The 27,854-nt window shown below is 54.7% G+C and overlaps 1 protein-coding gene across 1 annotated transcript in view; it reads right to left on the bottom strand.

Moving 5' to 3' along the window:
- The window catches only part of Cux2 (cut like homeobox 2), a 231,897-nt gene that overhangs the window by 17,591 nt on the left and 186,452 nt on the right, over positions 1-27,854 (bottom strand). Inside the window, exons 5-12 of the mRNA XM_026386037.2 lie at positions 13,312-13,446; positions 10,695-10,818; positions 8,870-8,946; positions 8,023-8,089; positions 6,885-6,933; positions 2,895-2,999; positions 274-465; positions 127-185 (exon numbers count right to left, since the gene is read on the bottom strand). Coding sequence (XP_026241822.2) covers positions 127-185; positions 274-465; positions 2,895-2,999; positions 6,885-6,933; positions 8,023-8,089; positions 8,870-8,946; positions 10,695-10,818; positions 13,312-13,446 — 808 coding nt within the window. The remainder of the gene's footprint in view (positions 1-126; positions 186-273; positions 466-2,894; positions 3,000-6,884; positions 6,934-8,022; positions 8,090-8,869; positions 8,947-10,694; positions 10,819-13,311; positions 13,447-27,854) is intronic.

Genomic DNA, 27,854 nt, shown 5'->3' with positions numbered 1-27,854 from the left:
ATGGAAAAGGATCGAGGCAGCCAAGATTTGACATGCCTGGTGTCCACGGGGAGGCGACAGGAGCCCAGCATGGGCAGGTGGAAGGAGGGAGGTGAGAACCTGGCCCTGTCCCACTCTGCACTGTACCTCAGCTCTGTTTTGATCTCTTCATAGTCGGACTGTGCCTGGAGCTTTTCTTCTAGCTTCTGGAAGTAAAACGAAGAGGGTGAGCCTGGCCGGTGCTCAGGGGCTGCCTTCTGCCTGGGCACCTGCCGGTCTCCCACCAAGACCTGCCTCTATGGCCTCAGACTTGGCTGTGAGCTGCTGCTCCAGGTCCGCAATCTGGTTGGCGGAGGCCTCCTCCAGCTCCTGCAGAGAGTTGCGGAGGTGCTGTGCGTCCTTCAGCAGCCGCAGGATCTCCCTGTCCTTGGAGGCCAGGGCAGCCTCCAGCCGAGGCCCCGAGCACAGGGCGAAGCTCACCTTCTCCTGGGGGAAAAGGGGGCATTGAGGGCCGAGGGGTGTGGGATGGGGGGCCATAGGGCTGGCCTCCTGGCCCAGGAACCCCAACAGGGTGGAAAGTTCCACTTGTCAGTTCAGGAGTACTGTGGGGTATGTGAATCATGCTGTGTGTGCTATGCTCCCCTTAAAACAGTGATTAAAAAGGAACGACCACAATAGGTGGCGGCTGTGCAGTGGCCACTGGGTACTGTGGCGGAAGGACGGGCTCAGATAAAGGTTTGGGTTTCTGAACTCAGATTCTTCCCTAGAGCAATGATCTTGCCCCAGGTGACAAGGGACCTCAGGGTTAGACTGGAGACCTTGTAGCCACTTATGGGTGGCTCCTTCCTCCTAATTTGCTCATAGCCCAAGACCAGTGGCTTCTCTTGATTTTAGGAATTGGTCCCTTTGTCCCAGAGGAAGTTGGAGGGGTTGCTGTTTGAGGGACATGAAGTCAGGCTGGTCTCTGGCTCCGCGACAAAGACATCTAAGAAGCATTTAAGGAAAAAGAAAAACCCACACAGACACACACACACAGACACACACACAGACACACACACACACACAAACAAATACACTGCTACCAACCCAGCTTTCTTCCATGGAGATAAATGCCAATTAAAACAGGAAGCGGATGCCATTAATACATTAAATTAATTAGCATCGAGCGCCACCGTTGTGCTCAGAAAAGCTCACCTCCCAAACCAGCCGAGCTCCCCGTGGCTGATTAGCACAGGCATTTGCTGGGTTCCACGGGGGCTAATTAAGAACCATTGGCAAATTCCTCTCTGAGGCATCCTTGTGAGCTCTCGCTCTTGATCCTTTCCTCACCTTCTTCCTCTCTCCCATGCACTCCCTGTGTATTGTGAAGCCACCTGGGCACAGGGACACAGACATGGCTGACACCACACAGTCCCAGCACACAGACACATGTGCCTCCCTGAATTCTCATGCTGACACGCACACTCACAAAAATGCACAAGCAGCAAGGAGACAGAGACACTGGGACACAGCACCATGACACACAGAGACCCGTGTGTGCTCCAGGAGGCCACATGGTCTCATGAGCAAATGGACCAAAGATACACTGATCACAGTAATAAGAGCATTAAATATTCACTGAGCATATACTATGAGCCAAGCACCATTTTGAGGCAGTTCACAAACAATTCTTTCAACAACTCTATAAGGTAAATGTCACTTGTATAGACAAAGGAACTAAGGTGCAGTCAGATTAAGGACATGGTCACTTGTCCAAAGGTCACAAGCATACACATATAGTAACACATGTTCGTAGAGACATATTCCAATTTTTTCTTTTTTAGGCAATGACTGCATCTTTTTTTCCCCCTTTATTTTATTTATTTATTTTTATAAGGTGCTGAGGATCAAGCGCAGTGCCTTGAACGTGCTAGGCAAACTCTCTACCGCTGAGCCACAACCCCAGCCCAACGTATTCCAATATTCAAACAGAAAGAGAGGCATGACGCTTGTGCCTGTGTATCAGGTTAACGGGTCGAGGCTGCAATTCACCCTGGAGCAGACCATATCCCATATCCATAAGGAATGTGAGTCTAACCCTTTGCTATTGACATCAGGCGCCCACGGCTTTCTGGGGAGCGGGAGGGATGGAGACTGCCAATACATGACAGGAAGGCAGAATAGGATGGCTCTGAAGAAAATCCTTTGGCAAGAAATGATTCCAGAACACCAAAGGGCACTAACCAGTAGGAAAGAGAAAGATGAGGGGATTAGCCAGGCTCAACACAGGACGTCAGGTTGAAACTGGCCCTTCACACATGTGGTCGGGGCGGGAACCCCCACTGGAATCATCCTGCGCGAGCTGCTTTGGGAGTAATGGCTGACAAGGAGCCCTGCGCCTCGGATCAGGTATGGCCTCTCTATAGTTCTGCTAGTGCCTGGAAGCCAGCCAGAGCATCCTAGTCTTACACCATGTGGTGCAAACCAAGCGTCCAACAGTGACACCTGGTGGCAGCCACCAAAGCTGCACTGCTGCACTTAGCTCAAACTCACCCCTTTGGCAGTTGGCCATGGGAATGACCTTCTGTGGCCTGAGAAAGCTCCTGGCATTCTTGGACAAGTGGGGGGTGAAGGAGGCTGCCAAAGGAAGGTACTAGACTTCCTTTAAACAAGGGCATGTGGAGGCTCGAGCTTGAAAGGTCACAAGAACTGTGGCTACATTATCACCCTCAGCTGGTTGAAGGGGTTGTGGTAATTACGTTCAACTGTGCACTGACCTTGGCAATTAGGACAAGGTGCCCGCTGTACACACAGAGACCCACATACATCCCTGCTCACGATTTCACAACGAAGCACACACCCACAATGTGTCACCTACCTAGTATTTCCACTCTTTCCCTCTGCTTCCCCCCACACTTCCCAGACCCCATCCTTACCCCACTGGGTCCCTGCGGGGAGCAGCAGGCCAGGCGGATAGAGCTGTTGACAGAGGCCAGCTGTTCCCGGAGACTCTCCACTTCCCGCTGGGCGGCTTCAGCGCGCTGGGGAGGGGGAGGGACACAGGTGGTCAGGAGGTGAGCAGGTGCGTCAGACCCTACTCTGCCCCTCTGACACCCCCCTGCCACATCCCAGGTGGCAGTTGCCTGCTTTCTTGGTCCTGGACCCAGTCCTGGAGCTGGAAGGCCTGTCGCAGGGCTCAGGGCTGGGAACAAAGAGAGCAGCCCCATGTTTTTTTAAAGAGTTGGAGGACAGGATCTGTGTGGCTTCCTCGAGGAGGCTCAGTCTGTGCTGGGGTGCATGGGACCCCAAGAGAACATTCCCCTCCATGAGGGCAGGAGGGAGGGGTTGGTGAGGGCACTAGAAAGCCCCCATTTCTAGTCACTCTGTCTGCCTCTCGAAGCTTCTGGCCCGGCTGCGTGGAAGGCAAGCCTTCCCTGCTCTCACAGCACCTGATGTGGGACAAGTCCCAGAGGTGGGTCCCCAGCTCACAAGCCACTGCAGGCCCCTGGACAAGTCACTATCCCTTCCTAGGACTCAGTCCCCCTTTTATGAAATGGGGAAAACATCAGAAGGGTCCTGAGCAATTATAGTCAGAACCCAGTGGTTAGCTAAACTACCTACACATTGGGTAGAGCCAACTCTTCAAAAGTTTCTGAGTCTAGAAGGAAGCATCTAAATGTTAGCAATATGGTCTTACAGTCTTGGAGAGAAATCTGAGCTCAGCTTCTCACTTCAGGACTTTGTGATTATGTGACCTTGGGCAAGAGGCTTCCTCTTCCCAGCGTGGTCACTCTATCTGTAAGACGGTGATTGTAAAGGCAGCTATTTCACAGGGTGGCTTCACAAATTAAGTGATTTTGGTAAGATGCACTCATCATTAGGCATCGTAGCTTGGTGCCGTGCAGGTGTGTCCATGATTGGTTCATTTCACTGGCATTCATCAGGGTGTATTACTTGAGCCATTACTTGAAAGTTAAAAGAGCTATTGTTTTCTTATTTTTATTTTGTGGTGCTAAAGCTGGAGTCCAGGTCTCATGCATGCCAGGCGAGCGCTCTACTACTGAGCCACACCGCAGCCCTATGGTTACATTTATAACTTCAGCTGATGTAGCAGGTCATAGTGATTATGTTTAACTATGGTTGACCTTGACAGTTAGAATGCTGTGCCCACTTTATGCACACAGAGACCCATGTATAGCATATTCACAGTTTAATTTATTTGTAATTTATTTATTGGCACCCTGTCTTGTGGCAGAAAGGATTCAAGATAGTTCTGTTTGGGGGAAGAAGTTCTGGGTACATGGGGCAGTAGCGAAAGTGTGTTTACGTTTCTGCACAGTCGGGGTGTTCTGAGAAGATGTGAATGAACTCAGGATCCGGGCTACAAGGCGAACCCTGGGCTGCGGGTGGCGCTTCGTGGTACAGTTCGTGCCTGGCATGCTCCAGGCTCTGGGTTTGTTCCCTAGCACTGCAAAAGAAAGAAAAGAGCCTGGGAACAAACTGTGGGCTGGTTAGCTAGCAGGACCTGAAGGAAGTTTTCCTCCCTGGAGGACTGTGCTTGCGCTTCAAGTGGGGAGACTGAGGTGGCCCCTGGAGAGATGTGTGCGCACACTCCAAGGGCCTCGCCCTGTGTCCATGGCACTTGGGAGATAGATGGATTCTTCTTCTCCCACTGGCAGAAGGTCCCTCTCCTACATAACCTTGCAAATTGGCAGTTAGGAGGTCGTCGCCTATGGTAGAGACCCTGGTACACAAAGGACGACATCTGCTTCTGGTTTGGTCTCTGCAGGGTTCACTGGCTTGGCTGTTATTTAGTGAATGACACTAGGTACCTGCTCTGTTTTCAGAATCCCTGCAGCCACACTCAGGATGATATTAAAGATAGACATTAGGGGCTGGGGATGTGGGTCAAGCGGTAGCGCGCTCGCCTTGCTACCTCGTGCGGCCCGGGTTCGATCCTCAGCACCACATACAAACAAAGATGTTGTGTCCGCCAATAACTAATAAATAAATAAATATTAAAAAAAATAAAGATAGACATTAAAACTTAATATGGTGATGTTTATTTTCTTTTCCGTATTTTTCTATAATGAGCAGATTTTAGTTAAATAATCAGGAAAAAAAAAAAAGAGGAGACATTATTAAACTGTTTCCTATTCAAACTACTGTTAAGAGCTCTTTTAAAAAACCTATCTGTCTTGGCCTGTGGTGCCCATTTGGAATCCCAGCTCCTTGGGAGGTAGGATCACAGAGTTAGGGCCAGCCTGGGCAACTGAGTGAGACACTGTCTCAAAAAAAAAAAAAAAAAAAAAGGCTGGGGATATAGCCAGTGGTAGAGCACTTGCCTAACATGGACCCTGGGGTCCATCCCAATACCACAAAATAAATAAAATAAAATAAAATAAAATAAAAAACTGATTGGCAAAGATGCAAAAGTTTGAGGACACGCAGCGCTGGTGAAGTTCTCAGGAAGCAGGCATCCTTGTGCACTGGTGGAGGGAGCAGCAGTTTGGCTACACCTGCAATCACAGATGCACACACCCTTTGCCCAGCAAATCCACTTGGAGAACTCCACCCTACATATTGGGTCATGCGTCTGTACACTTCTGTACAAGCTCATTCACTACAGTATCGATTGTGAGGGAAAAGACTGGAAATACCATAAATGCTTATCAGTAGGGGCCTGGTTAGACTGGGGTCAGCCGAGCAGAGCCTGCTGCCTGGGCTTATTAATAAAGTTTTATTGGAACGTAGCCATGCTCCTCCACAGGTACATCATCTATGCTTTCAGGCTGCAATGGCAAAGCTGACTACCTGTGATGGAGACAGTATGAACTGCAAAGCTGAAAATGTGAGCCCTCTGTCCCTAGGTTGGTGACGGTGCGTCCACTCAATGTGAACTGGGTACGGAGGTGTCAACCAGAGGAGGGACTAAGTTAGACGTGGAAGGATCCCGGCAGACCTCAGGGAAAGTAAGGTGCACGTAGGGTTTCGCTTTTGCTTTAAAAAGAAGTCAGAAATGGATACATTCACGGGCATGTGCATGGACTGGGCATCGCCGGAAGAAGACCCTGGAAACTGCTACAGGGGAGGGCAACTAGAATTTCCTGATAGCCCCTTGTGTAACTTCACTGGGGAATTACACATTCAAAAAATCAAACTAAATATGTATGTGGGCTGGGGCTGGGGCTCCGCGGTAGCGCACTTGCCTAGCATGTATGAGGCCCTGAGTTCAAGTCTCAGCACCACGTATAAATAAATAAATAAAAAATAAAGGTCCATCAACAACTTTAAAAAAATAAAAAAAAGCTGAATATGTATGTGGCCTATAAAAATACGGCTCATTTAATGGTCATTTCAGGGAAGCCATTTTGGTCACCACCGCCATTGTCACCTGGCCCTGTCTTTGGGCTTCCTGCCCCTCCTAGGGAACACTGCCCCCGTCAGGGCCAGACAGTAGGGATTCATGGAGTCCCAGCACCACGAGGGGCCCAGTTGGAAATCATGTCCTTGGGAGCAGGGAGGGTGGGCCAGGCTGGGCCTGCATATTTTGGTAGTTTCCTGTAGGGACAGGGACTTGGGATCAACCTTCCTATCGAGTGTCCTCCACAGGAGGGAGCACCCCTGCCCTATGCCTGAAGAGCCACACTCTGGGCCTTTGCTCTGCCCTCTGCCTGATGTCTCTCCTCAAGGAGACGGCACGTGGACTCAAAGCCCAGCTCCAGTGTCCCCCACCAAGACGCCCCCCTCAATCACCTCAGGAAAATGGTGGCTTGCCTGTGGCAGTGCTGCCCTGCCAACCTCGGGCTGAGCGGGCATCTTCACACCTGCACTGGCCCTAGCCCTCAGAGGCATGTGACCCCGGTTCCCCACTCCCTGCCAGGCCCGGCGCCCCCACCACAGCAGGAGCCGCCAGCACCCCTCACCTGGTTAGCTTTCTCCAGGTTCGTCATGATCAGGCCGACCTCATCTGCCCTGAGACACAAAGGTGAGGCCCTGAGGGGGGGTTCTGGCAGCTGCCAAGTCCCCCATCCTGACAGCCCAGCCTCTGCTTGAACCTGAGTCTTGCAATGGGGGCTGAGGAGGCCACCTTCCCCACAGAGCTCAGGCTGGGAAGAAAAGAACCCAGGCTGCGGGGAAGTGGAATAGGCCCTGAGCACCACACCCTCCCAGCCTCCCCAGGGCTCCACTCTCTGGAGAGACCCTGCCAGGCCTTGAGCCTGTGCCTCGTGTCTCTCTAGAGCTCCCAAGTCTGGGAGAGGCCTCCTCCACTGCCTCAGGGCATCCTTCAGTGGTGGACTAGGGGGTAGCCTAGCATGGGTGTAGGTGACCCAGGGGGCTGGGGAGCATCTGGTGACTTATAAGGCCACACGGGCCTGAGGACCTTCCCGGGGCTCTTCAAGGGCAGCTCCTCACCCTGAAGGCCTCCTCCCTAGTGAGCCCTCCCTGAGCCCTCTCCATACCCTCCCTGCCCATGGCCAGTACTTCCCTTCATAGCATTTACCACGTGCTAATAATGATGCTGGGCATACAGTAAGTGCTCAATAGTGTCTGGGAGCAAATAGGTCATCACTGTTTCAGTTGCTGTCTGCCTCCTTTCTGACTGAGGGGAGGGGCACGTTGTCTAATGTGAGCAGCAGCGACTCAGTAAACCTTTATGGAACGAGTGACTAAAAACGTTCCAGCCCAGAGCAGATTAGATGCACAGGATGTCATTCATGGTGTGTGGCTCGCAGACAGCACCCGGATGGCAGGAGCAGCAGTGTGAGATGGAAAGGGGCCCCAGGCAGAGGATCAGAGAGGAGGGTCAGACGAGGGAGGGAGCACATCAGGGATGTTCAGAGGGAGCGGGTGCGTCTGGAGGGCCGGGGAGGAGGGAAGTCTCCGGCGACAGAGGGAGGAGGCGTGTTGCGGGGGACGGGGGTACGGTCAGGAGGCCTGTCTGGAGGGTCAGGGGAGGAGGCACATCTCGGGGGAGAGAGGGAGGAGGTACATCTCAGGTGGTGGGGGTAGAGGCCTGTGTGGAGGGTCGGGGAGGCCTGACCCAGCTGGCTGCTCACTTACTTGGACGCGGCCTCCTCGTCATACTTCCGACGCAGCTCTAGCAGCTCCGTCTGCGTGGCCTTTAACGCTGGGAGAAGTAAAAGGGCAACTGAGGCCTGACCCCAGAGCAGGATGGGGCAGCCCTCCCAGGAGGGGGACCCACCCTGGGTGTAGGAAGGCAGAGTGAGGCAGTGACGGGGACCTTTCTCTTGGTTAGAACTGGCGCCAGGTAGTGTGTGCCCTGTCCCCAGAGGGGCTCTGGACTGGGGCGAGGGGTGTGGGGCTGGGTGGGACAGGGCAGGTGGGAGGCCTTGGGTGGGAAGCTCAGGGACCCTGGTGGGAGTGGGAGCAGTGGTGCCATCTGCCCCGGAGGCTGGGGTACAAGCCCCGAGCACCCTCCAGGACCACCCTGAGGCTCTGACTGGCATGCAGGGGACAGGGAGGCACAATGAAGCTGACAGGGTTCTGGGTATTGCAGGGTTGGTCCCTGTGGATTCTGATTTCTGACTGTGGTAGGAAAACTGAAGGCCGGGCCCCGGGGGTGGGGGGGGCGGGTAGCCATGCCTGGCAGGTGTGGCCCGTGTGGCCATGTGGTTGCCTCTTTGGACAAGGCTTGGCTTCGCCAGTGCCCAGACCTCAGCCCTCCCCACTGCTGTCCCCTGGCCCCTGCAGGCACTGTCAGCCCCCCACCTGACTCTGCCTCAGATTCTCCTTCCTCAGCAACACGGGGTGGGTGGGAGGGGAGACCCCTTGGGGAGCAGCGCGAGCCTCGCCTTGCTCCGCCTCCCTTGGTTCTAGAAGCCCTGTGAGCAGAGCTCGCTGTCCCCGCCCCCGGGAGCCTGGAGTGAGGGTGGCACGGGGCACGTACCTGAATGTAGGACCTTGATCTTCTCCTCTGCCTCCCCCAGTCTGGCTGCCAGCGTGACCTGAACTTCTTGAAGGCCCCTGTGGGGAGACAGGCTGCTCACGCTGGCCCCGTGCTGGGCTCACCCTGGCTCCCCGTCCGTCACCTGCCCCCTGTAACCTGCACCTCTGTCTTCAGGGAATGCAGAGACGTGGCACTCAGTGTTTGCTGTCCTGCTGTCTTGCTGGTGGGGTGGCCCCCATCATGGCTGGCTCTGCTAAGTCCCTGTCAGCATTTCAGGGGGCCAACCTGTATAGCACCAAGTGGCCTGGCCTGTGAGGCGGGGTTTCTGGCAGGGCCAGCCTAGTGGGTGCTGTGCAGTGTGGGCCTTCCTAGCGTGTGTGCCCTCCATGTCACTCACTGTCCAGGGCAGGCACGGGCCCTGGTATGGCAGGAGTATGGGTGTTCAGTGAATCTAGTTCAAGAGTGTCCAAGCCTCTCCTAGGAGGACTGGAAGGTTACACAGAGCTGGGGCCTGAGGCTGCCTGGCTCAGTGACTACAGGAAGGAGTCCTTCAGTCCAACCATATCTCCCTTGGCCACTCTCCTCCAGTCTCACATATCTTGCTGCTCAGTCATGGCCAGCGGCCTTCTACCTCAGGGCCTTTGCACTGGCTGTTTCTACTGTAATGTCTCCCCCTCGTATCTGCAGGACTTGCTTACCTAGGGCTTTGCTCACCTGCTCGGTGAGGCCTCTCCCATTTAAAATCCTAGTGCCACCTCAGCTCCCTCCCTGGCTTAGTTTTTCTTCCTAACTTATTGTTATTGAACCCACCATTGATCTGTCGCCTCACTCAATGAAAGCGCACTCCAGGAGGGCAGGGGACTGGGTCTGATTTGTCCCTTAGTGTCCCCAGGGTGGGTCCATAAATATGGGTGATCAATGAAAAGGGAGGAAAAAGTGAATGAACGCAGGGATGAATACAGTGACTGCCACAAAATATCCAAGAAGGGCCACAGGCCTGGGTAATGCCCAGGGCACCAACTGCAGGTAACTGTCTATGCTGTGCACCGTGCCTAGGCCCTGCACCTATGGACACATCTAATTTCATTCCCATAGCCAACCAGGAGCAAATGCCACTGGCTAGGGCACTGTCCCCAGGTGTCTGCCAACTGCACACTAACTCAGGTCTCTCCGTGCAGACACTCAGTAGACTGAGGTCTACGATGAGCTGAGTTACGAAAAGGAGAATGACCTTCACACAGTGGGTGAGCCTCATCTAATCAGTTGAAGGTGGTTTGTGTTTTGTTTTTTTTTTTCCATTGTTTGTTTGTTTGTTGTTTTTTGTAGACAGAGTCTTGCTCCGTTGCCCAGGCTGGTCTCACAGTCTTGGGCTCAGGAGATCCCCCTGAATAGCTGAGCTGAGAGTCTTGCTCCACCAAGTCTGGCTCTATTGAACCTTAAGGGTGAACTGAGAAAGAAAGGGTTCTGCCTCAAGATGGCAGAACCTCTGTGGCTGGGGTCCCGCCGGCCACCTGCTCTGCTCATCTCAGACTTGCCAGCCCCGCAACTGCAGGAGCTGAGTCCTCAAAACACACTCCATTAAAGAAAAATCCAGCTATTTCTGTTTCTCTGGAGACGCTAATGCACCACTTTTCAGATGGTAAAACCGAGGCTCTGGCGAGTGCCGTAAACTCCCCAGGGCTGCCACCGAGCCCCTGTGGCGAGGCTCAGATCAGACCCAGGCCTCCTGGGGTCTGAGCCCCCGCCCTGTCACCTGCACTCCCTGGGGTGGGCACCTCCCTGCTCCCTGCCAGCCCAGGGAGCCCAGCTGTCCCTCGGCCCTCACTTCTGTTTCTCGGCCTCATTTCTCTGCAGCAAGGCTTCTGTCAGGAGGGCTTTCCCAGCGATGCCGGGCAGGCGGCTCCCCTCGGTCAGCGTGGGCGCGGCTGGGGACGTCCCCTCTTTCTGCTCTGCAGGGAGAAAGGGAGACACAGCCGTTGCCAAGAGAGCAGCGTGAGGCAGGGGTTCCCACAGCCTGGACCCACCCCACAGCGCGTGTGCCCGGCTCCCGAACCTGGGCTCTGGGGAGGCTCTGCCCATGCCTGCCGAGATCTGGTGGGCCGTGCCTTGGATGGCACCCAGGCTGGCCCTCGCCCGCTCACACCTCCTCCTCCTCATTAGTTTTTTTCAATTGTGGTAAACACACATGCACACGCGCACCATTCCAACGGGAGCTTTAGCACATCCACAGTATCGCACACCCTCAACCCAGGGAGGCCTGGTCAGCTAAACGGCCCTCCATCCTGCCGCCAGCTCCTGGCTCCACCCTGCCACACTGGCTGTGGAGACACGCCCTCTGGACATTTCCCATCATGGAAACACACATCAGCTGACCTTCTGCATTTGGTTTCTTAGACGCTGAGTTCACCAGGCACTTCACTCCTGCTATGGCGTGAAGTGACCCCCAAGGGCTCAGGTAGGAGGTATTAAGAGGGTGATGAGGATTAGACAGGGTCACAGAGTGCAGCCCCTATGACTGAACACTGTGGCTTCATGGGAAAAGGGAAAGAGCACATGTGTGTGCTCCCTGTCTCTGCCACATGATGCTTGGCACCGCCTTGGGCCTACCACCAAGAAGGCCATCACCAGATGTAGCTCCTTGACTTTGATTCAGAATCATGAGCCAAAATAAACCTCTTTTCTTTATAAAGTTCCCAGCCTCAGGTATTTCATTAGAGTAACATAAGACAGACTGATACAGTTCCTTTCAGTGTGACTGCCACAAAACTGTCCAAGGAGGGCCACTTCCACAGAAGGCATTCCACTCTGTGACTATGCCAGTTTATCCGTCCGTGTGTCGGTCCCACTTCTGGCTACTGTGTTGTTATGTATATGTGTGTCCTCATTTTTGCCAAAGCACCTCTTTTTGATTTTTTTTTAGCGTATACATCTCTTGGAGTAGAACTGCAGGGTCATGTGGTAAGTATTTAACTCATGTCCTCACTTTCAACAACTCTACTGCGGTGTGTGCACCTAGAGGCTCTACTGTCAGCCCTGCCACAGTCTTGGCTTTTACAAGAAGGGCGTCAAGGCGCTCCTGCAGCCCTGAGGGCCCATCAGTGCTGCCCAGCATCCTGCCGTGTGGCTGGTCTCTGGCTACCAGACACTTGCCCCACTCTGGTTTTGCACCATTACAAAGCCTATGGCCAGTATCCCTCCTGAGTGCGTCCCTTGGGCACAGAGTGGTCTCTCCAAGGAAACACCACATGGAGAAAATATATGGGGTCGCAGTGTGGCCCAGCCTTTAGTGAAGCGCAGCTGTCCCAATCCACACTAGGAGCAGCTGTTCATGGTCCGGTGCCCTGTGACCTTGTGGAGCTGGCCTGGCCAACATGAGGTCCTCTGCTCCCCTTGCTTCCTCTTTGGTGAACGCCTGCTCACACCTTCAGGTGCTTTGTGCTGGAGGCCAGGGCTCCCTGATAGTGGGTCAGGGACAGTGGCGTGCCCGGCTTAGCCTTGGGGCTATTTCCTTCCCAGCAACCTGCGCCTGCACACTGGAGGCCAGCACCCCTCTGCCTTTCTGAGGGAGGAGCGAGTCCCACTCCCAGCCTCTGCTCTGACCCTCGTGGTCCAAGGTGGCTTCCAGTCTCGCTCTGACCCCCATGGCTGGCTCCCTAGTTCTCAACAAGCCCCGAGCCTCCAGGGTCAAGGCACCACGTGCTCCCTGCTCGGGCAGCAGAGGCCAGCCTGGAAGTGCTGTGGGCAGAAGCTCTGGGCTGGAGGCTCAGAGGCAGAAAGGAAAATAGGATGCTGCCCAGAACCTGTCGAGGACTCAGCAAGTTTTTGGTTTTGCTCTTGGTACTGGAGTACCAGGACCAGAACTAGGGCTGCTCGGCCCCTGAGCTGCATCCCAGCCCTTTGCATTGTTCGTTTTGAGGCAGGGTCTTGCATTCCTCCTGCCTCAGCCTCCTGGGGTGCGTGGGCCCCTTGCTGCTCAGGAAGAATTAAGGCTGTGGCTCATCCAGGCGCAGTGGCCTCCACACCTGCCCCCGGATTCCTGGACACACAGCCTGACTACACTTCCCAGCCTCCTCTGCAGCTGGGTGTGACCACAGAGGTTCTGGCCAATGGGAGGGTGGAAGGGGGGCCTGCTGTCCAGAGTCACACCCCGACACCTGTGTGACCTCCACATTCTTCCCCTGCCTGTTGGCAGATGGTCAACATCACCAACAGAACATCACATGTGTAAGGTGGCGGGATCTCTGCCATCTGGATCCCTGAGGGGCAGTGTGGCACAAGCCCACAACCTTCAGTAGACTGAGGCCCAAGACCCAGGTCCGTCTGCTTCAGTAGAAGTGCCATCTCCACCTACCTGCCGTCCACACGATGAAGCCCAGTCCCAAGCCCACCAGCCCCTGCTGCAGCCCATGGTGTTACGGGACCCAGGAAGGCCTTAGCAGTACCTTTGGGGCCAAGGAGCTCGGGGTGCCTCTTCCAAGAAGCGTGGAGGTCCCGCCGGGGCTGCCTGCTGGGGTCCAAACTGGGGGGCTGCAGTCTGTCGTCCAGGCTACGCGCCACCTCCAACGTAGGCACAGGGTCTGCAGAGACAGGGAAGAGGTCGAGGTGGGATGCCTAGGCTGAGGCTGTGGGGCCTGGGAGGGCCTTCTACAGAGAGCTGGGTGGGGACCATCCACAGGAGCCACTGTAGTCACACTCTGGGTGGCCAGGGAGAGCCAAGTGAACGCCCTTTACATGACCGGCTTCTCCAGGCCCCTGGCAGGTGTGCCTGCCCATCCCCGGTGAGCATGTCCTGCCCGCTGGGAACAACAACAGTCATATTGTCTCTGCATTGTTTTGATCAGTGATGCCACTGTGTCACTGTGTGTGGCTCTGGGGAGGTTGAGAGTGTGTCCAGCCGGCCTCTCCACCTCTCTGACCCCTGGGGTGGAACCTGCCACATGGCCTGAGGCCCTCCAGCTTCTCCTGGCTCTACCCTCCCGGAGACATTCTTGCGGCCCCATGGCTGTGACTCCTCACTGGTCTCGGCCACGTGCACCGGGGATGCATTAGCGGCCGTCCCGGGAACAGCACGCACACCCGGATGAGAGTCTCCCAGCTTCTTGACGGCTCCCAGCTGAGGAGGCTGCGGGCTTCTGCCTGGCTAGCTTCCCTCCACCTCCCCTTCACCTGTGGAGAGTTTCCTTTTCCTTTCACCCCAGAGCCCAGCCCATGTCCTCCAGGACATTCCCAACCGTGCCCCCAGGGCAGGTACCAGTGGCCATGGAATGACTCCTGAGGTTGGTGGCACCCTGCAGATTACATAGCCCAGCGGCAGGCATGGGGGCCCGTGGTCCCCAGAGCACCCTCTGTAGGCTGGCTTGGAGTCAACCCGTCTTCACAGAGGAGGGAACTGAGGCCCAGAGAAGCCAGGGTGCTCGCTAAAGGGTGGAGGTGACGCTGGACTGTCTCTTGCTGAGGCCGCAGAGACTTTCTGTCCTGGGGTGGGCACAAAATGTCCCCAGCAATAGGCACACTCATGGGGCCCAAGACAGCCAGGGCCTCCAAGCCCAGGTCCTGGGGCCCAGGATCTAGTCCAGTTCTTTCTAGTTCTCTGGAGCCCTCTCTTCTTGGTTCCTCTCCCAGCACCCGCTGCCAGCATCTGCTCGGCCGATGTTCTCTGGTGAGAGGACACACTTTGGAGCCAGATGTGCCTGGACCCGGTCTAATCCATACTTGCCTCTTGGGATGGCTATGTGATCTTGGCAAGCAACTCTACCTCTCTGTGCTTCACCATAAAAGTGGCAACCTCCTGGGGTTGTCATGAGGATCAGGCAAAATGATCAACATGGTGCCGGACACCCTGTCAGCTCAGACAACCCCATGCTTACCCTCAGCCTTGGGGCTATTTCCTTCCCAGCAACCTGCTCACAACATTTCACCCCTGAAGACATATTAAGACTCAAATGCCACCTCTTCCAGGGAGCCCTCCTGGACCAGTCAGTCTTCCCACATGTGCTCCCCAGCTGCCTGCAGCTCTCCGTGGTAGAGCCCAGTGCTGTCCAAGTATATCTGCAAGTCCACCCAATTAACATGCACTGGGCTGCAAACTTCACAGGGGAGGCGAGGGCTACACTGGTCCTTGCTCTCCCCCCACTGGTCTGTAGTACCTAGGATGCAACCTGATGCACAGTCCTACCCAATACATTTTTACAGGAGACGACAGGAGGCCATGCCTGCACGGAGGCCTTCAGGTCTGGCTGGAACAAGGTGGCCTCTCATTTTCTCCTACTGCCTGTTTGTTTAGGTGGAGGGAGGCTGGACAATGGGCATTTGTGCCGTGGTGAGCAGGTGCAAGGGCGCACCACGTTGGCTTTCCTCTGTCAGCAGCCCCCACGCCCTGTCATTAGGCAGCGCCCGCTCAGCAGGGTATGCCATTATGTCTCCCAGGGCTGATGTAATTATACATTGACATAATTAACCCAGCAAGCGCATTAGGCAGGCCAGCTAAAAATTCATCTATAATTATTTGTTGTGTGCATGCTAATGAGTCCATCTGCACCGCCTTTGTACAACACGAACAAATTAATTTACAAGTCTGGATTTTTTAATAAGTTCAAGGAATCGCTTCCTATTGTGTCCTGGATTTTGAGAAAGGAAGAAAAAGGCGACAGCACTCGCCAGGGTCAGGGAAGTTAGGTAAACACGGAGGGAGCAGATCTGGCGGCCTCTGTAGACTGGCTCTGGGCCCAAGGATGGGGGAAGTTCTCCTGTGGCCAGGCCAGACGATTCCTCTGGGAATGAGGACATTCGCCGCTACCTCCTCTCCAGGGTTAGACCCAGGTTCTGTTCCACCCTGAGGACGTGGGACCTGCGTACTGGTGGCTGGCTTTGGTGGCCCCCAGAGGCTAGCAGAAGAGGCCAGGCCTCCACACGGGCTCAGGGGGCTTCGGGGCTCTGCCCTCCCGCCTTTGCTTGCTGGGGCAGTGGTGAACGCGCTGGTTAAGCGCCAGGATCTGAAGTTCGGCTCTGGGTCGAGTCCCATGAGGACCTGAGCCCATTTCTCCACCTGTGGGGGACACTGTGCAGCGTCTGTTTGCCTGGAGGTACCCCTGGGCAGATCCAGACACACTGAGGAGAGAGTGAGACCCGAGGGAGGGCCGTCTCTAGCTGGCCGTGTCTCTCTAGGTGGCCAGGGACTCTCCGAGCCGCTCTTTCCTTAGGCTGCCCCTAAGGGCTGTTTCGGAGCGGAGCTGGCTGACCGCTGCTGGCTTGCGGGCTCAGGGCGGGCTGGGAGCCAGCTGTGCTCTGTGGAGACTGGGCACCAGGCACGGCCTCAGTGTTGGCACAGGAAATGTGCCCAGGAAACCCAGAATTCAATTATCTTGATTTGAACTCATTCCACTCTGGACCCAAAGATCTCAGCTTAGAAAACCACCCCGGGGAGGGAGCAGTCAGCTCAATTCGTCCACCGTCTCCTGCAGCCCAGGACGCAGCTGGGAATAGGGGTGGTGCAGGGAGAGGCGAGCCTTTGGCCTCTTCCTCTACTCCTGGCTCCCTGTGGCCGGGTGGGTGGCACTGAGATGCTGTGGCCAAAGTCCAGCTTCAAATGAATCCTAATGACCACAGCCCTGTACACTCCTTCATCACTATGGCAGTATGAGGACGTCGCCTTTTACAGATGGAGAAACTGAGGCACAGGGGTCAAGGCTGGGACCCAGGCTGGCTAGCCCCCAGCAGGACTCATCAGAGCTCCCGGGGAACCTGTGAAGCATTTTGGGCCTCAGTGGAGTCTCAGGGTTGGTCTGTGTCACTCCAGTCCTCCGGGGGGCAGGCTGGGATCCTTGGGGTTTGCCTGTCAGACCTTCTCATCTCTCCCTGGTGGGCTGGTGTGCCTGTGATGCGTTCTCAGCTTCTAGTGGGGCTGTCAATCAAGGCGCTCCACCTTCCCCCAAGGAGGGTCACCTGCTTCAGGCTGCCAATTGAACACTGCCCTGGGAATCTGGACCCCTTCACCCGGTTACTCGCTGCTCTGGCCCTGTGTGAGCCGGGGGCTCCACCTAACGAGTCCCTTTCCTGTGCACCAGAGTCTCCAGAACTGGCTTCTCCACACCACACGAGGAACCCTGAGCGACATAGGAGCTCGGTGATTTGACAAGGGTATCTAAGAACTGGGTAAAGGGAAGGAGGAACGAATGCTTACAACATTTCACCCCTGAAGACTCAGTTTTCCTGTCTGTAAAATGGAGTCCCAAGCAGCATCCACTAAGGTCACTGTGGGCATTCAGTGGTCAGAGTCCTGCGTAGCGGTCAACCCAGCTCTCGCTCTCATCAGCGGTCAGCAAAGGGCAGACCTCAGTGAGGCCCAGGGGGCTCGCTCACCCAGCCGTGCTGGGCACCTCCTGGCTTTGTATCTTGGCTCCTGCTAACAACAGATTTGCAGGACAGAATTAGAAGCTGCTGGATATTTGGGAGGGAGAGAGTACAGGACAGCAGCCTCGGGAGGAGGGGGCTGACCAGATCTCAGCAATGGGCCTTGGGAGACCCCTGGAAGCTGCCAGAGGGTCCTCAGAGGCCCAAAGAATAAGGCAAAGACACCAGGCCCTGGGTTTCATCTGTGTCTATGCCAGTCGGAGCGACTTACAGAAGGAAGGGGAGGCAGGGAAGGACTTCACTGTGGGTCTCCAGAGGTTAGACTCTCAGTAGGAAGGAAACGAGGATGTCCTGGTGGCAGGCACAGACTCAGCAAAGGCAGGAAGTCATGGCAATGTTAACAGCCTAACTCTCAGAGTAGGCTGCATACAGTTGGGAAGGCTGTGCACAGCACAAGGATATACATGGGAGTGGCAATTGAATCACATATTTACATATTTGGTACAAAACTCTTTGGGGAGATGGTAATGACCTGCTCTGAGGCAGGGGTACTATGCTGTGTCACCAGGTAGCATGTGGCCAAGGGACTTGGAACAGCTCCTCCTGTACTATAACTGTGGCTACTCCAGGCTCTGTGCCAGGGCACGCCTGTGCTTTCTCCTTCACCCCAAACAGCACAGTAAAGTACGTGCCGCTATTGTCCCCATTTCCCAGACAAGGAAATAAAGGCTCAGAAAAGAGGTATCAGGTGCCCAAAGTCACCCAGCTTAGGCAGAGGTGGGGTTTGAACCCAGGACTGTGGACTCTTTGCCGGAGGTCAGGTGGCCTCTGGGCAGGGCAGGCAGGGCCCTGACTTCTTCCTGTAGACCTGAGTGTGGGGCCAAGGGCCATCCTTGGCCCTGCTGCTGGCTTGCTATGTGGCCTTGGACAATGTGCTGACCTCACTGGGCTCCCCCATCCAAATTCCTATGCAAATATGTCTGAGGCTCGCACTCAGCACTGGGCCACTGGACAGCAGCTCGCCCTGCGGGCAAGCGCCTCTACACCGGCCAATCCTGTTCAGCGGGGTGATGGTCAAACACCTTCGTGGCCAGGCTCCGCCCAAGAGGTGTGAACACCGTGAGCCCTCAGGTGGCCAAAGCAACCCTGGGAAATAAGGGGAGGGGTAGGGGGCGAAGGTCGAGTTCTAGTGGTGACATCAATCCATGCTACTGCTTCCCACCTGAAGCCTGTCTGTAAATGGGGACAGGCAGGTCCTCCCCCTGTGGAGGGGCTGGGGACAGAAAACTGGGAACCGCAGGTGGGCAGAGCCCACGGGGCCCTCTGAGCCCACCCATGCAGGGGCTTGCTGAGCGACTTGTACCTGAGGGGAGGAGACCTGCCCTTGTGCAGCGGCCTCCCGGGGGTGACAGGCTCCTTCACAAGTGTGCTTAATAGACCCGAGAGGACCCCTCCACCCCACATGTCCCAGGTCAGCTTCCTCCCTGTGCACCAGGCCCGGGAACTGAAGAGCCCAGGTGAGGGCGCGGCTCGTGCAGACGGCTGGTGGCTAGAGGGAGCCTGCGCTGAAGGCTGTGGCTTCTCAGGGTACAATCCTGAGTCCTGGTGGCCCGAGTGTAGCTGGGTGAGACCAGGGGACGGGTGGGCAGGTAGGTCCCAAGGGCCCTCCAGGGTAACAGGGCTGGGGACAGGACTGACCCTGAGGGTGCCAGGCAAGAGGAGGCTCCATGGTGGCTCAGGTCAGGAGCTAGGTAGGAAGCGCTGGTGGCTGTGGGGACTGGGCTGAAACGTCCCCAGTCTGTGCTCATCTGGAAACTCAGAATATGACCCTGTGTGCAGACAGGGTCTTTGCAGTGGAAATGCGGTCAAGACTGGCTCATACGGAAGCAGAGTGGGCCCTGATTCAATGACAGATGTCCTCAAAAGCAGAGGGACCCACTGAGGCCCAGAGAGAGGCCCGGTGAAGATGGAGGCAGAAACAATGCAGCCAGAGGCCAATGGCCCGGAGGCTGCGGGGGGCCGCCTGAGGCGGGAGGGGGGGCTAGCCAGCCTGGGGGCCTGCCCACCCCACTTGGATTTGGGGCTTCTGGATTCCAGATCTGAGAGGAGTTTGTGCTGTCACCAGGCTGTGACACTGTGGCAGTGGGATTTCCTCTCATTTGCTCTTCCATCTCCGCAGCCCTGAATCTTCCCTGACACACAGCAGGCACTTGGGAAATGTTTGACAACTGGAGAAACCATGCCTGGTACCTAGTAGATGCTCAATAAAAATGACTCCATGACTGCATTGGACTACTAGCTCTCCACAGCAGCCGTAACAAACGCCCACAACCTCTGTGGCTTAAAACAACACACATTCATTATCTCAGTCTGGAAGTTAGAAGTTTAGAATGGGTCTCATTGGGCTGAAAGTCAAGCATCAACAGGACTCTCGCTCACAGGTCCAGGAGGATCCGTTCTTTGTCTCTCCTGGTGTCTATAGAGATCAACAGTGTTGTCATCTTGTGGCCACTTCCCTCATCATGAAAGCCAGAGGCGCCATCCCCGACCCTTACCTGCTTCTAACCCTCTCTTGCATGAAGCGTGAAGTGCACCCAGGGCTTTAAGGGCAGGAGGTGGTGTTTTCAAGAGGGATATTATATTACTGCGCCTCCCACAGACGCCCTCTGTGGAAACCCCTGAGACCCTCTGGCACTGATTCCATCATTTATCCCCTTTTGGGACAGTCCATACTCATTGGGCACCTGCTATGTGAAGGACCAGTGTGTGCCTGGGGGAAGGGGAAGACTTGGAGGAAAACAAGCTGCCCCCAGACCCAAGGTTGTGGGGTTCTCTGAGAAATCTCTCCCTTCAGCTTAAGGACTTTTTTCCCTTTCTCTTTTTCAATTTGTGTCCATAAGAGCAGCCAGTGACGTTTAGCTGAAGCCCTGGATAATACTGATAAAGCACTCGGGGAGCCCAGGGTCTGCCAGCCGCCCTGGCAGGAGCCTTCTGCCGCAGGCTTTGGCCTAACGCTCCAGCTGTCTGCATGCTAAGAGTGTTGCTCTCCAACCCAGCTCCCCGCCGGGCAGCTCAGGGATGGCTCAGGACCCCGTGGGTTCCTCCCAGAAGAAATGAGTCACTGCACGACCAAGTCAAGTCTGGGAACCCTGCTCTCATGTGCTGGGAAGTAACAAGCAGAAAACATCCGGATAAGAAGATGTTGTCATTGCTGTGCACTTTTCAAAGCAGAGACCCGACTCGGTGACAGCTCAGTTCCTCGGCACTGAAGAGAAGGAAAAGCAAGAGGGTCAGAGTCCAGGACCTGCTGCCTCCTCTTAGGGAACAGGCTTGGCTCATGGATGGAGATGAAAATGGGTACAGCAAGAAGGAAGTAGGTTTGACTTGAGTGAGGACTTCCTTCAGGTCACAGCTTGGATTTTGTCCCCCAGAAAGATAGGTTGAAGACCTTCCTGCTGGTACTTGTAAACGTGACCTTGGAGGATATGATCATGTTAAGATGAGGTTGTTAGAGTAGCCCCTAGTCCTTTCACGACTCATGTCCTTACAAGAGGTGGGAAAGGCGAGAGAGAGAGAGAGAGAGAGAGAGAGAGAGAGAGAGAGAGAGAATGAGAGAGAGAGAGAGAGAGAGAATGAGAGAGAGAGAGAGAGAGAGAGAGAGAGAGAGAGAGAGAGAGAGAAGGCCTTGCTGTGATGGCCAGGATGCCAGGGTCACTGGCCTTGCCAGGTGCTGGACCATGAGTGAGCCTGGCCCTGCACTACCCTTTATCACCTCATGACCCATGTCCAGCCTGGAACAGGGAGTAGCAAATGAGAGGAAATCCCACTGCCACAATGTCACAGCCTGTCTGTGGCTGACCTTCTGGAGGGGAAGGTGGACACGTAAGGCCAAGGCAGAGACCCCCTGCCAAGGCGGAGGGTGGGCTGGCCATGTGGTGGAAAAGGCCTGTCTAAAGGCAGCCATCTGGCTGCAAAGGAAGTGAGGAAACTGCTCTAGGCACAGGAAGATCAGGCTGAGGATAGGGGCTGCCGCCTGCCCATCTCCCCAGGGCACAAATGCACTGGTCCTCATGACCACTGACCACTTTTGTGGATAAGAACATGGGGCTGAGGGAGGCTGGTGATACCCAGGGGAGTCCTGATCCAGTGTCCCCTCCCCTCTCTGTGCCTGACCTGGGTGCAGGTGGTTGGGGTCAAGCTCGAGTTCCTGGTTTTCACCCCCAAAACTGCAGCAACCATCCACCCTGGAGCAGGAGGGGGCATGGGGCACATAGGACACCCACCCACTCTCTTGAGCCAGAGGCTCCTAAGAACGTGGCCTAGTCCTCCCCAAGAGGAGCCAGGCGCAGAGCGTGTGTCTCACTGTTCATTCAAACAGCCACAGGAGATGCCATCACCCCTGTTTTCCTGTTGAGAAAACTGAGGCCCAGGAGAGGAAAGCCACTTGCCCAGGGTCCCTTGGTCAGAAGACAAAGGTAGTGCTAGATCGGAAGCCGGGCCCCCCCAGCCAGTGCCCACCACTTCCACACATCTGTGGATCCCCCAGGGGGCCCTGTGTGACTTTTGTCCTCCTGTGACGTGACTTAAAACCTTAAGGCCTATTTTAAAGTACTGCCGGTTGAGCACCCCAATCTGAAAATCCAGAACCTGAAGTTTGACATCTCCAAAAGCTGAAACCTTTCCAGCACCGACACGTTGCCCCACTGGCAAATTCCACCCCAGGAAAATAGTGTCCTGCATAAAAATCACTAATAACATCACAGGAAATTCAGGCCACGTGTGTAAGGAGTCCCTGGGCTGAGGGGGAGACCTGCGGGTGTCCTGGGGTTGCTGCTGATGCTCCAGTACCCAGGGCAGAAAGGTGACACCCATCATGGCCTGCAGCCTGCAGTGTGTTCAGAGTCGCAGCCTTTGCTCGGGTACCCTTTGATGTTAGGTGAAAAGCTGGAGCCATCCAGCTTCTGACTTCCACAGTGGCCCACGTCTCCCTCTAGTGTCTGGCCCTGCTCAGCATGTCCTCCAGAAGCCTTCCGGCCAGCTGTGCAGAGCCGCCCCAGCCGCCAGGGACACGAGTAGGCGGGATCCCCCCACCCTGTCCCCCACCTGCCATCCACATGCAGCAAGAGAGAGCGGCCCAGTGGCCACGTCCTAGCCGGGTTTATAAAACCCTGACCCATGGCACCCCGACCCAGTGTCCGAATATCACCAGGCCCCTGACGAGTGGAAACAGACCAGGCAGACGAGCAGGCAGCAGGCGAGTCCTGTGGCGCCGGGCAGGGACACTGTGGTGAGTGCAGGACCTTTGTCTCACAGCCCTCCTGTTCTTTATGCACTAACTGCCTAAGAAAATGACTTATTCGTTGTGGCTGCATTGGATCTGACCCCTCGCGGACACGGCGGGAGGGTTTACGTATTTTCAGGCCTCACCGGCTTTGTAGAGACCACAAGCCTCGCCAACGTTCCGGGCCGCCACTAGCGGAAGCTGTCAGAGTCCTCCAGAACCCCGCAGGGGGGAAGCTGGGGTGCGGGGAGAGCAGCTCAACCCTCCCACTCTGTCCATCTGAAGGAAAGTGGCATTTGGAGCTTTTTTAGGAAAGCTGGAGCCGAAGGCTGTCCGAGAGGCTGCTTAGAAACACATATATGCAGAAGTATGCGTGTGTCCCTCCAAAATATCTCAGACAGAAGCCTGCTCCCATCTGGGCTTGTGCTCTGGCGCCCGCGTGGGTGGCAGGCTCAGGCTACTGATGGTGGCAGCGAGACTAACTTTGATCCTATAGTCTTAACTTTTCAGTAGCAGATGGGGTGCGGAGCCCTATGCGCAGCAGTGAGCCACGCACCTGCCATACCCTTCTTCCTGCCTGGGGGGTCTCCTGGCCTGGGCAGGGACAGAGGGGCTGGGGAAGAGGGGCTTTCTTTTGGCACTGGGTGTTCTGGAGGTCATAGTAACACCTCCACCAACAGCGAGCTCTGGTCACTGTCCACTGAGCCTCCCCTGCTGGAGGGAAGCTCCCCCCTCCTCCCTCAAAAACTCCACCTGGGCACTGGGAGCTCTTGACTCTTCCAGAGGAGAAAGAAGAGGCTCAGAGAGATGGCGCCAGGGGCCAGCAGAGCTGGGACTCAAGCCCACTCACATTATAATAAAAATGGAGCCCCACACTGAGCAGCAGGGACCAGGGACTCGTCTCCTCCTTGTGCCCCTGGCTGAGCGGAATGCCTGGCGACCAGCAGGTGCTTGGCACTTGCTGAATGAACTGCACAGACGTGCTGGGTTCACAGGGCGCCCTGGCCCTGTTCCCGGGTCCTGTAACTGCGGAAGGTCTTACCTGTGTGAGGAATTGGGCTTGGGAAGGTCAAGTGTGACTCGTGGGAAGAAGCCACGTGGCCAAACAGGGACTGGCCTGGCTCTGTGGAGAGGGCCATCAGTCTAGCGTCCTGCTCTCCTTCCTCTGCCCCCCACCCCCCGTCTGGAGCTCTTTGCTTCCCCTCAGCAAAAGTGGTCCAGCCTGGCTCTGGAGTCCTGGGCCAGGAGCACAGGGGTCCCTGGCGAGTGAAGGGCCATATCGCTCTTCCTCGGGCCGCTCACGGCACTCCAGCTAGGCCCCCTCCCAGCTTAGACCCTCCCAGGCCTCAGGTGGCAGAGGCCCTGTGACCGCTCTTCACTGTTTGCAGAGCTCAGATCCCCTGCAGCTTTCTTGTCCAACCTCCTTTGATTTTGTCTATTTATTTAGATGCCAGGATGGAACCCACAGGTGCTTTGCCACTAGGCTACACCCCCAACCCTTTTTATTTTTGAGATAGGGTCTCACCAAGTTGTTCAGTCTGGCCTCGAACTTGCGATCCTCCTGCCTCAGCTTCCAGAGTTGCCAGGATCACAGGCGTGGCCACCAGGCCTGGCTACCCTTATCTTAAACTAGCCCTGGCACTGGCAGTCCTGGAGCCTAGACTGAGACCCCACACGTCTCCACTGAGACCCTCTGGGTGGCACGGTGCACGGGCAGGATGGGGGAGCCACCTCCAGGGTATGTGGGGATCAGAGCTTGTGTCTGCAGGGTAGAGCAAGCTGCCTGCCACACAGAGCACCCTTGAAGTGCCCCTGAAGGGCGGCGCCTCAGTCTTGAAGCCAAGTTCAAAGGCCCCCTCTCTGAGGCGCCTCCACCAGCCACCCCTCCTTGGAGCTCGTTTCCTGCTGTGGGTCCTGGTCCTCCACCTTCGGGCCACACTGTCCTTGTTAGCCCTGAGTCCCCAGGCGGGCAGTTTGAACCCCAGCCTGAGTTTCCCCAGTGGCTCAGAGGTTGTAGCAGGCGAGGGCTGGTCCTCCCTCTGACAGGGAACAGTTTTTGCCGAGCCCCTGCTGCGCCAGCACCAAAGTGGCTGCTTCCACGGACTCCACTTTCTAACCCTGAGCCACCAGCGCAGGCCAGCTTTGGCAGGGCTGTGAGGGAGGGTGCTTCCGTCAGCCGAAAGCATGGGCATTGCCCTCCGAAGTTAACTGCCACCTTTAGGCAAACCTGACATCATTAAGATTTTCAGTTTTTATGCATTAAAACTCTTTATGTTACCCTTAGGTGTCCCCGTGACCCGGACAGGACTGAGCAGAGGCTGAGTGTGGAGGGGGAGGTCAGGCAGCAGAGACCAGAGTTTCTAATTATACTAAAATCTCTATTTCCTCTGGCTGTGAAGGCAACCTCTCCACTAGATGGTGCTAGAATTAGTAATTTGGGACAAAAACGAAACTCAGCACTTAACCTCCCTCCCTATTTTTATACAAATAATTTTAGATGGCTCAAACTTAATGCTTTGAAAATATTAAGATAAAAGTACCCAAATACCTCTAACTTTGAGGTGAAAAGGTTTTTAAAAATAGGACACAGAAGCCATAACGAAAGGTTTGGTAAGATTTCCTACCTTCTGTAAATCCTTCTTGAATGTCTGTTACATACTATATGCAATAGACATTACAAACAAAGTTAAAAAACAAAAGGTATTCAGGACTAGGGAAGAAGATGTGAAAGGTATACCAGCACAAAGGTTAATACCCCTAATATACAAAGAGTGTCTATAAATCAATAAGAAAACGAAATCGGAAAGAAAAGTGGACTAACAATATACAAACAAGCAATTTACAAAAGAATAAACATTTGGTTCATAGCAGAGGAAAAGATACCTAGTGGGCTAGTCAATAAAGGAACACAATGTAAATCAGCAAGGGGAAAGAACAATTGTATTCTTTCTGACTACCTGGATTTGCTCATGACTACAACAGATTTTCCTTTCCAAGTTTTTGCCCTCATCCTCAGAACTACAACAGTACAGTACCAATAAATTACGCCCTTGTGAGCTCCCCAAAAGCCCAGCACTGGGGAGGGGCTCAGTAAGTTTTAATAGCCCCACGAGAGACCGTTAGATACAATAAACCAAAGTTCTCCAGGATCCGTAATCTCACAGGGATACAGTTGTTCATGCTGCGTCAAGGATGCAGGATATAAAGTGATACAAGGAGGATCAGTGACCATTTTGAAAGGTACACGGGAAAAAGATCAGGGAGAAAGAAACCCAACAAATTGCTTTTCCAGGAGATTATTTTCCCTCCTTCAATTTTCATATATCTTCTGAGGGTGACAGTGTGCCTGGGCTGCTTTTGAAACTGGGGAGAAAATTTTACACCCCCAAACACTGTACAGCACTTTCCTATTCTACAAATACTGTCATCTACACTGCACACCCAGCGACCTTGACAGTTGACAAAATGGCAGATGCTCATAATTCTTAGACCCTGATATCAATGGGCTGCGGATTGTTCAACCCCGCTAAATGTTTTTGCTCAGAATCCAATGTGGATGAATGAGTAGTTTCTACTCTCCCCTCTTCTAAAGACACGGGAACCAGAGCTCAGAGAGGTTAAGGCCTCTGGCCAAAGTCACACAGCTCAAAACACCAAGCTACAAGTCCCACCCAGGCGTGTCCTATGCTCAGCCCGAGCCTTAACCACTCTGCAGACCAGCCTTGCCCCTGAAGGAGGGAGCAGGGCAAGAAGCACCTGCCAGGAGTCACAAAGTCCTAAATCAGATTTTTAAAAACCAGAGAAAAGCAGAAGAAAGCACCGTGGGCCACTCACCTCTGTGCCCCTCTCCCGGTGTGCGGGGTGTGTCTGCCTGCCCTGTCGCCCACGCGTCCCCTGTTTTGTTTCCTCCTTTTCTTTTTCCTTCCCTTTTAACTAATCACTCAGTTAACAAGTCAGCTCTCTGAAGCGCGGGTCGCTACCTAGTGACTCCGTGCACACGATAAAGAAATCAAGCGTCACCAATACAGAAGTCAGAGGGGTTTAAATCAAATCTTCCTCCACAACAATGACATTAATTATGCTTTTAACACGTTTTACTGCTTTTTTTCTCACTTCACGCCACATCTGTGTGAACAATATCCAAAAGATTTACGGTTTTCTTTCGTAATTACAGACATACAGGCTGCACACTTATCAAAATACTTGCTGAGCAATCAGGCTCTATCACAGGCTCTGCCAAAGATTTGTGCTGGCAGCAGTCATTCAAAACAAAAATGTTGAATCAGGACTTGTGTGCGGCTTGGGGGAGGGGGAGCATTTCGACAAATAATTCGCCTGTCAAGACGTATAAAAACAGGAGTGTGCGCCCGGCTCCTTTTCCAGGGTGGGATTTTTATGGAGGGGGCCGGGCGCTGCGGTGGGGGGCAGCGGGCGGGGAAGCTCAGAGCGCCAAAAACGCATCTGACATTTGGTTCTTGTGTCTGAGGATAAAATTTAATGAGAACAAAAATATGTCTTCCTAATTCCCCTAAGAAACCATTAAAACATTTTGTTATTCTTAAATGTCTCGAAAATGAATTAGAGCCCCTGAAGGGGCTGTTTGTATGGTACGTCTCCATCAGTTAAGGCTGCTCATTCTGCAGCTCCGTGACAGCGGGGACGTCCCCCACCGCCCCTCCAATTCTGGGGAGGAGAGCTGGGAAATCAGAGGCACATGGAGTCAGCACTGGGCTCCGAGTGACCTCTGCGTCCCCAGGCTGTGGGGAGGGGGCGAGAGAGTGCACGGGCCTTCTGGAAAGCTCCTCACAGTCTTGGGGACTTGGGGCCCTTGGCTGGTCCTGTGTCTGTGCTAATAGCCGGATACCCAGAGAGGCGAGTGTCCCACAGTGAGCCCTGGAGAAGCAGCTTTGTGGGGTGGTAGCCCTCGCCCACTGGTCCCCGCCTGTCTGCTCCTCTGCTCCCAAGCTCCAGCCCCCTAACACGCCCCAGTTTGCGACTGCAGCTTATCTGAGTGATCATCTGGCTACTTCTGCCACCAGAAAGCAAACTTCTGAGGGCCGGGTCCACGCCTGTGTCTGTGGGTTCCCAGCTATGCTCCCCGTGTTCAGCAAATGCTGGGCATACAGCAGACACTCAGTAAATGCTTGAAATCAGCAGACACTCAGTAAATGCTTGCAATCCTTCTGTTGTTTGATGACCACAGAACTCTAGTTGAAAAAGCACCTCTTTGCCCCAATAACTCTTCCTTCCCTCCCACTGCCTAGTCTTCTAATTCATTCAATAATCATTAGGTGCACTCTATATATAGGTTTAATATGGCCTAATCTGGGTATATAGGTTTAGTATGGCTTGATC

Source organism: Urocitellus parryii, chromosome 3 (assembly GCF_045843805.1).
Source record: "Urocitellus parryii isolate mUroPar1 chromosome 3, mUroPar1.hap1, whole genome shotgun sequence".
Taxonomy (NCBI): domain Eukaryota; kingdom Metazoa; phylum Chordata; class Mammalia; order Rodentia; family Sciuridae; genus Urocitellus; species Urocitellus parryii.
Note: the sequence above shows the minus strand (reverse complement) of the source record. Positions and strands in the feature narration are given on the sequence as shown.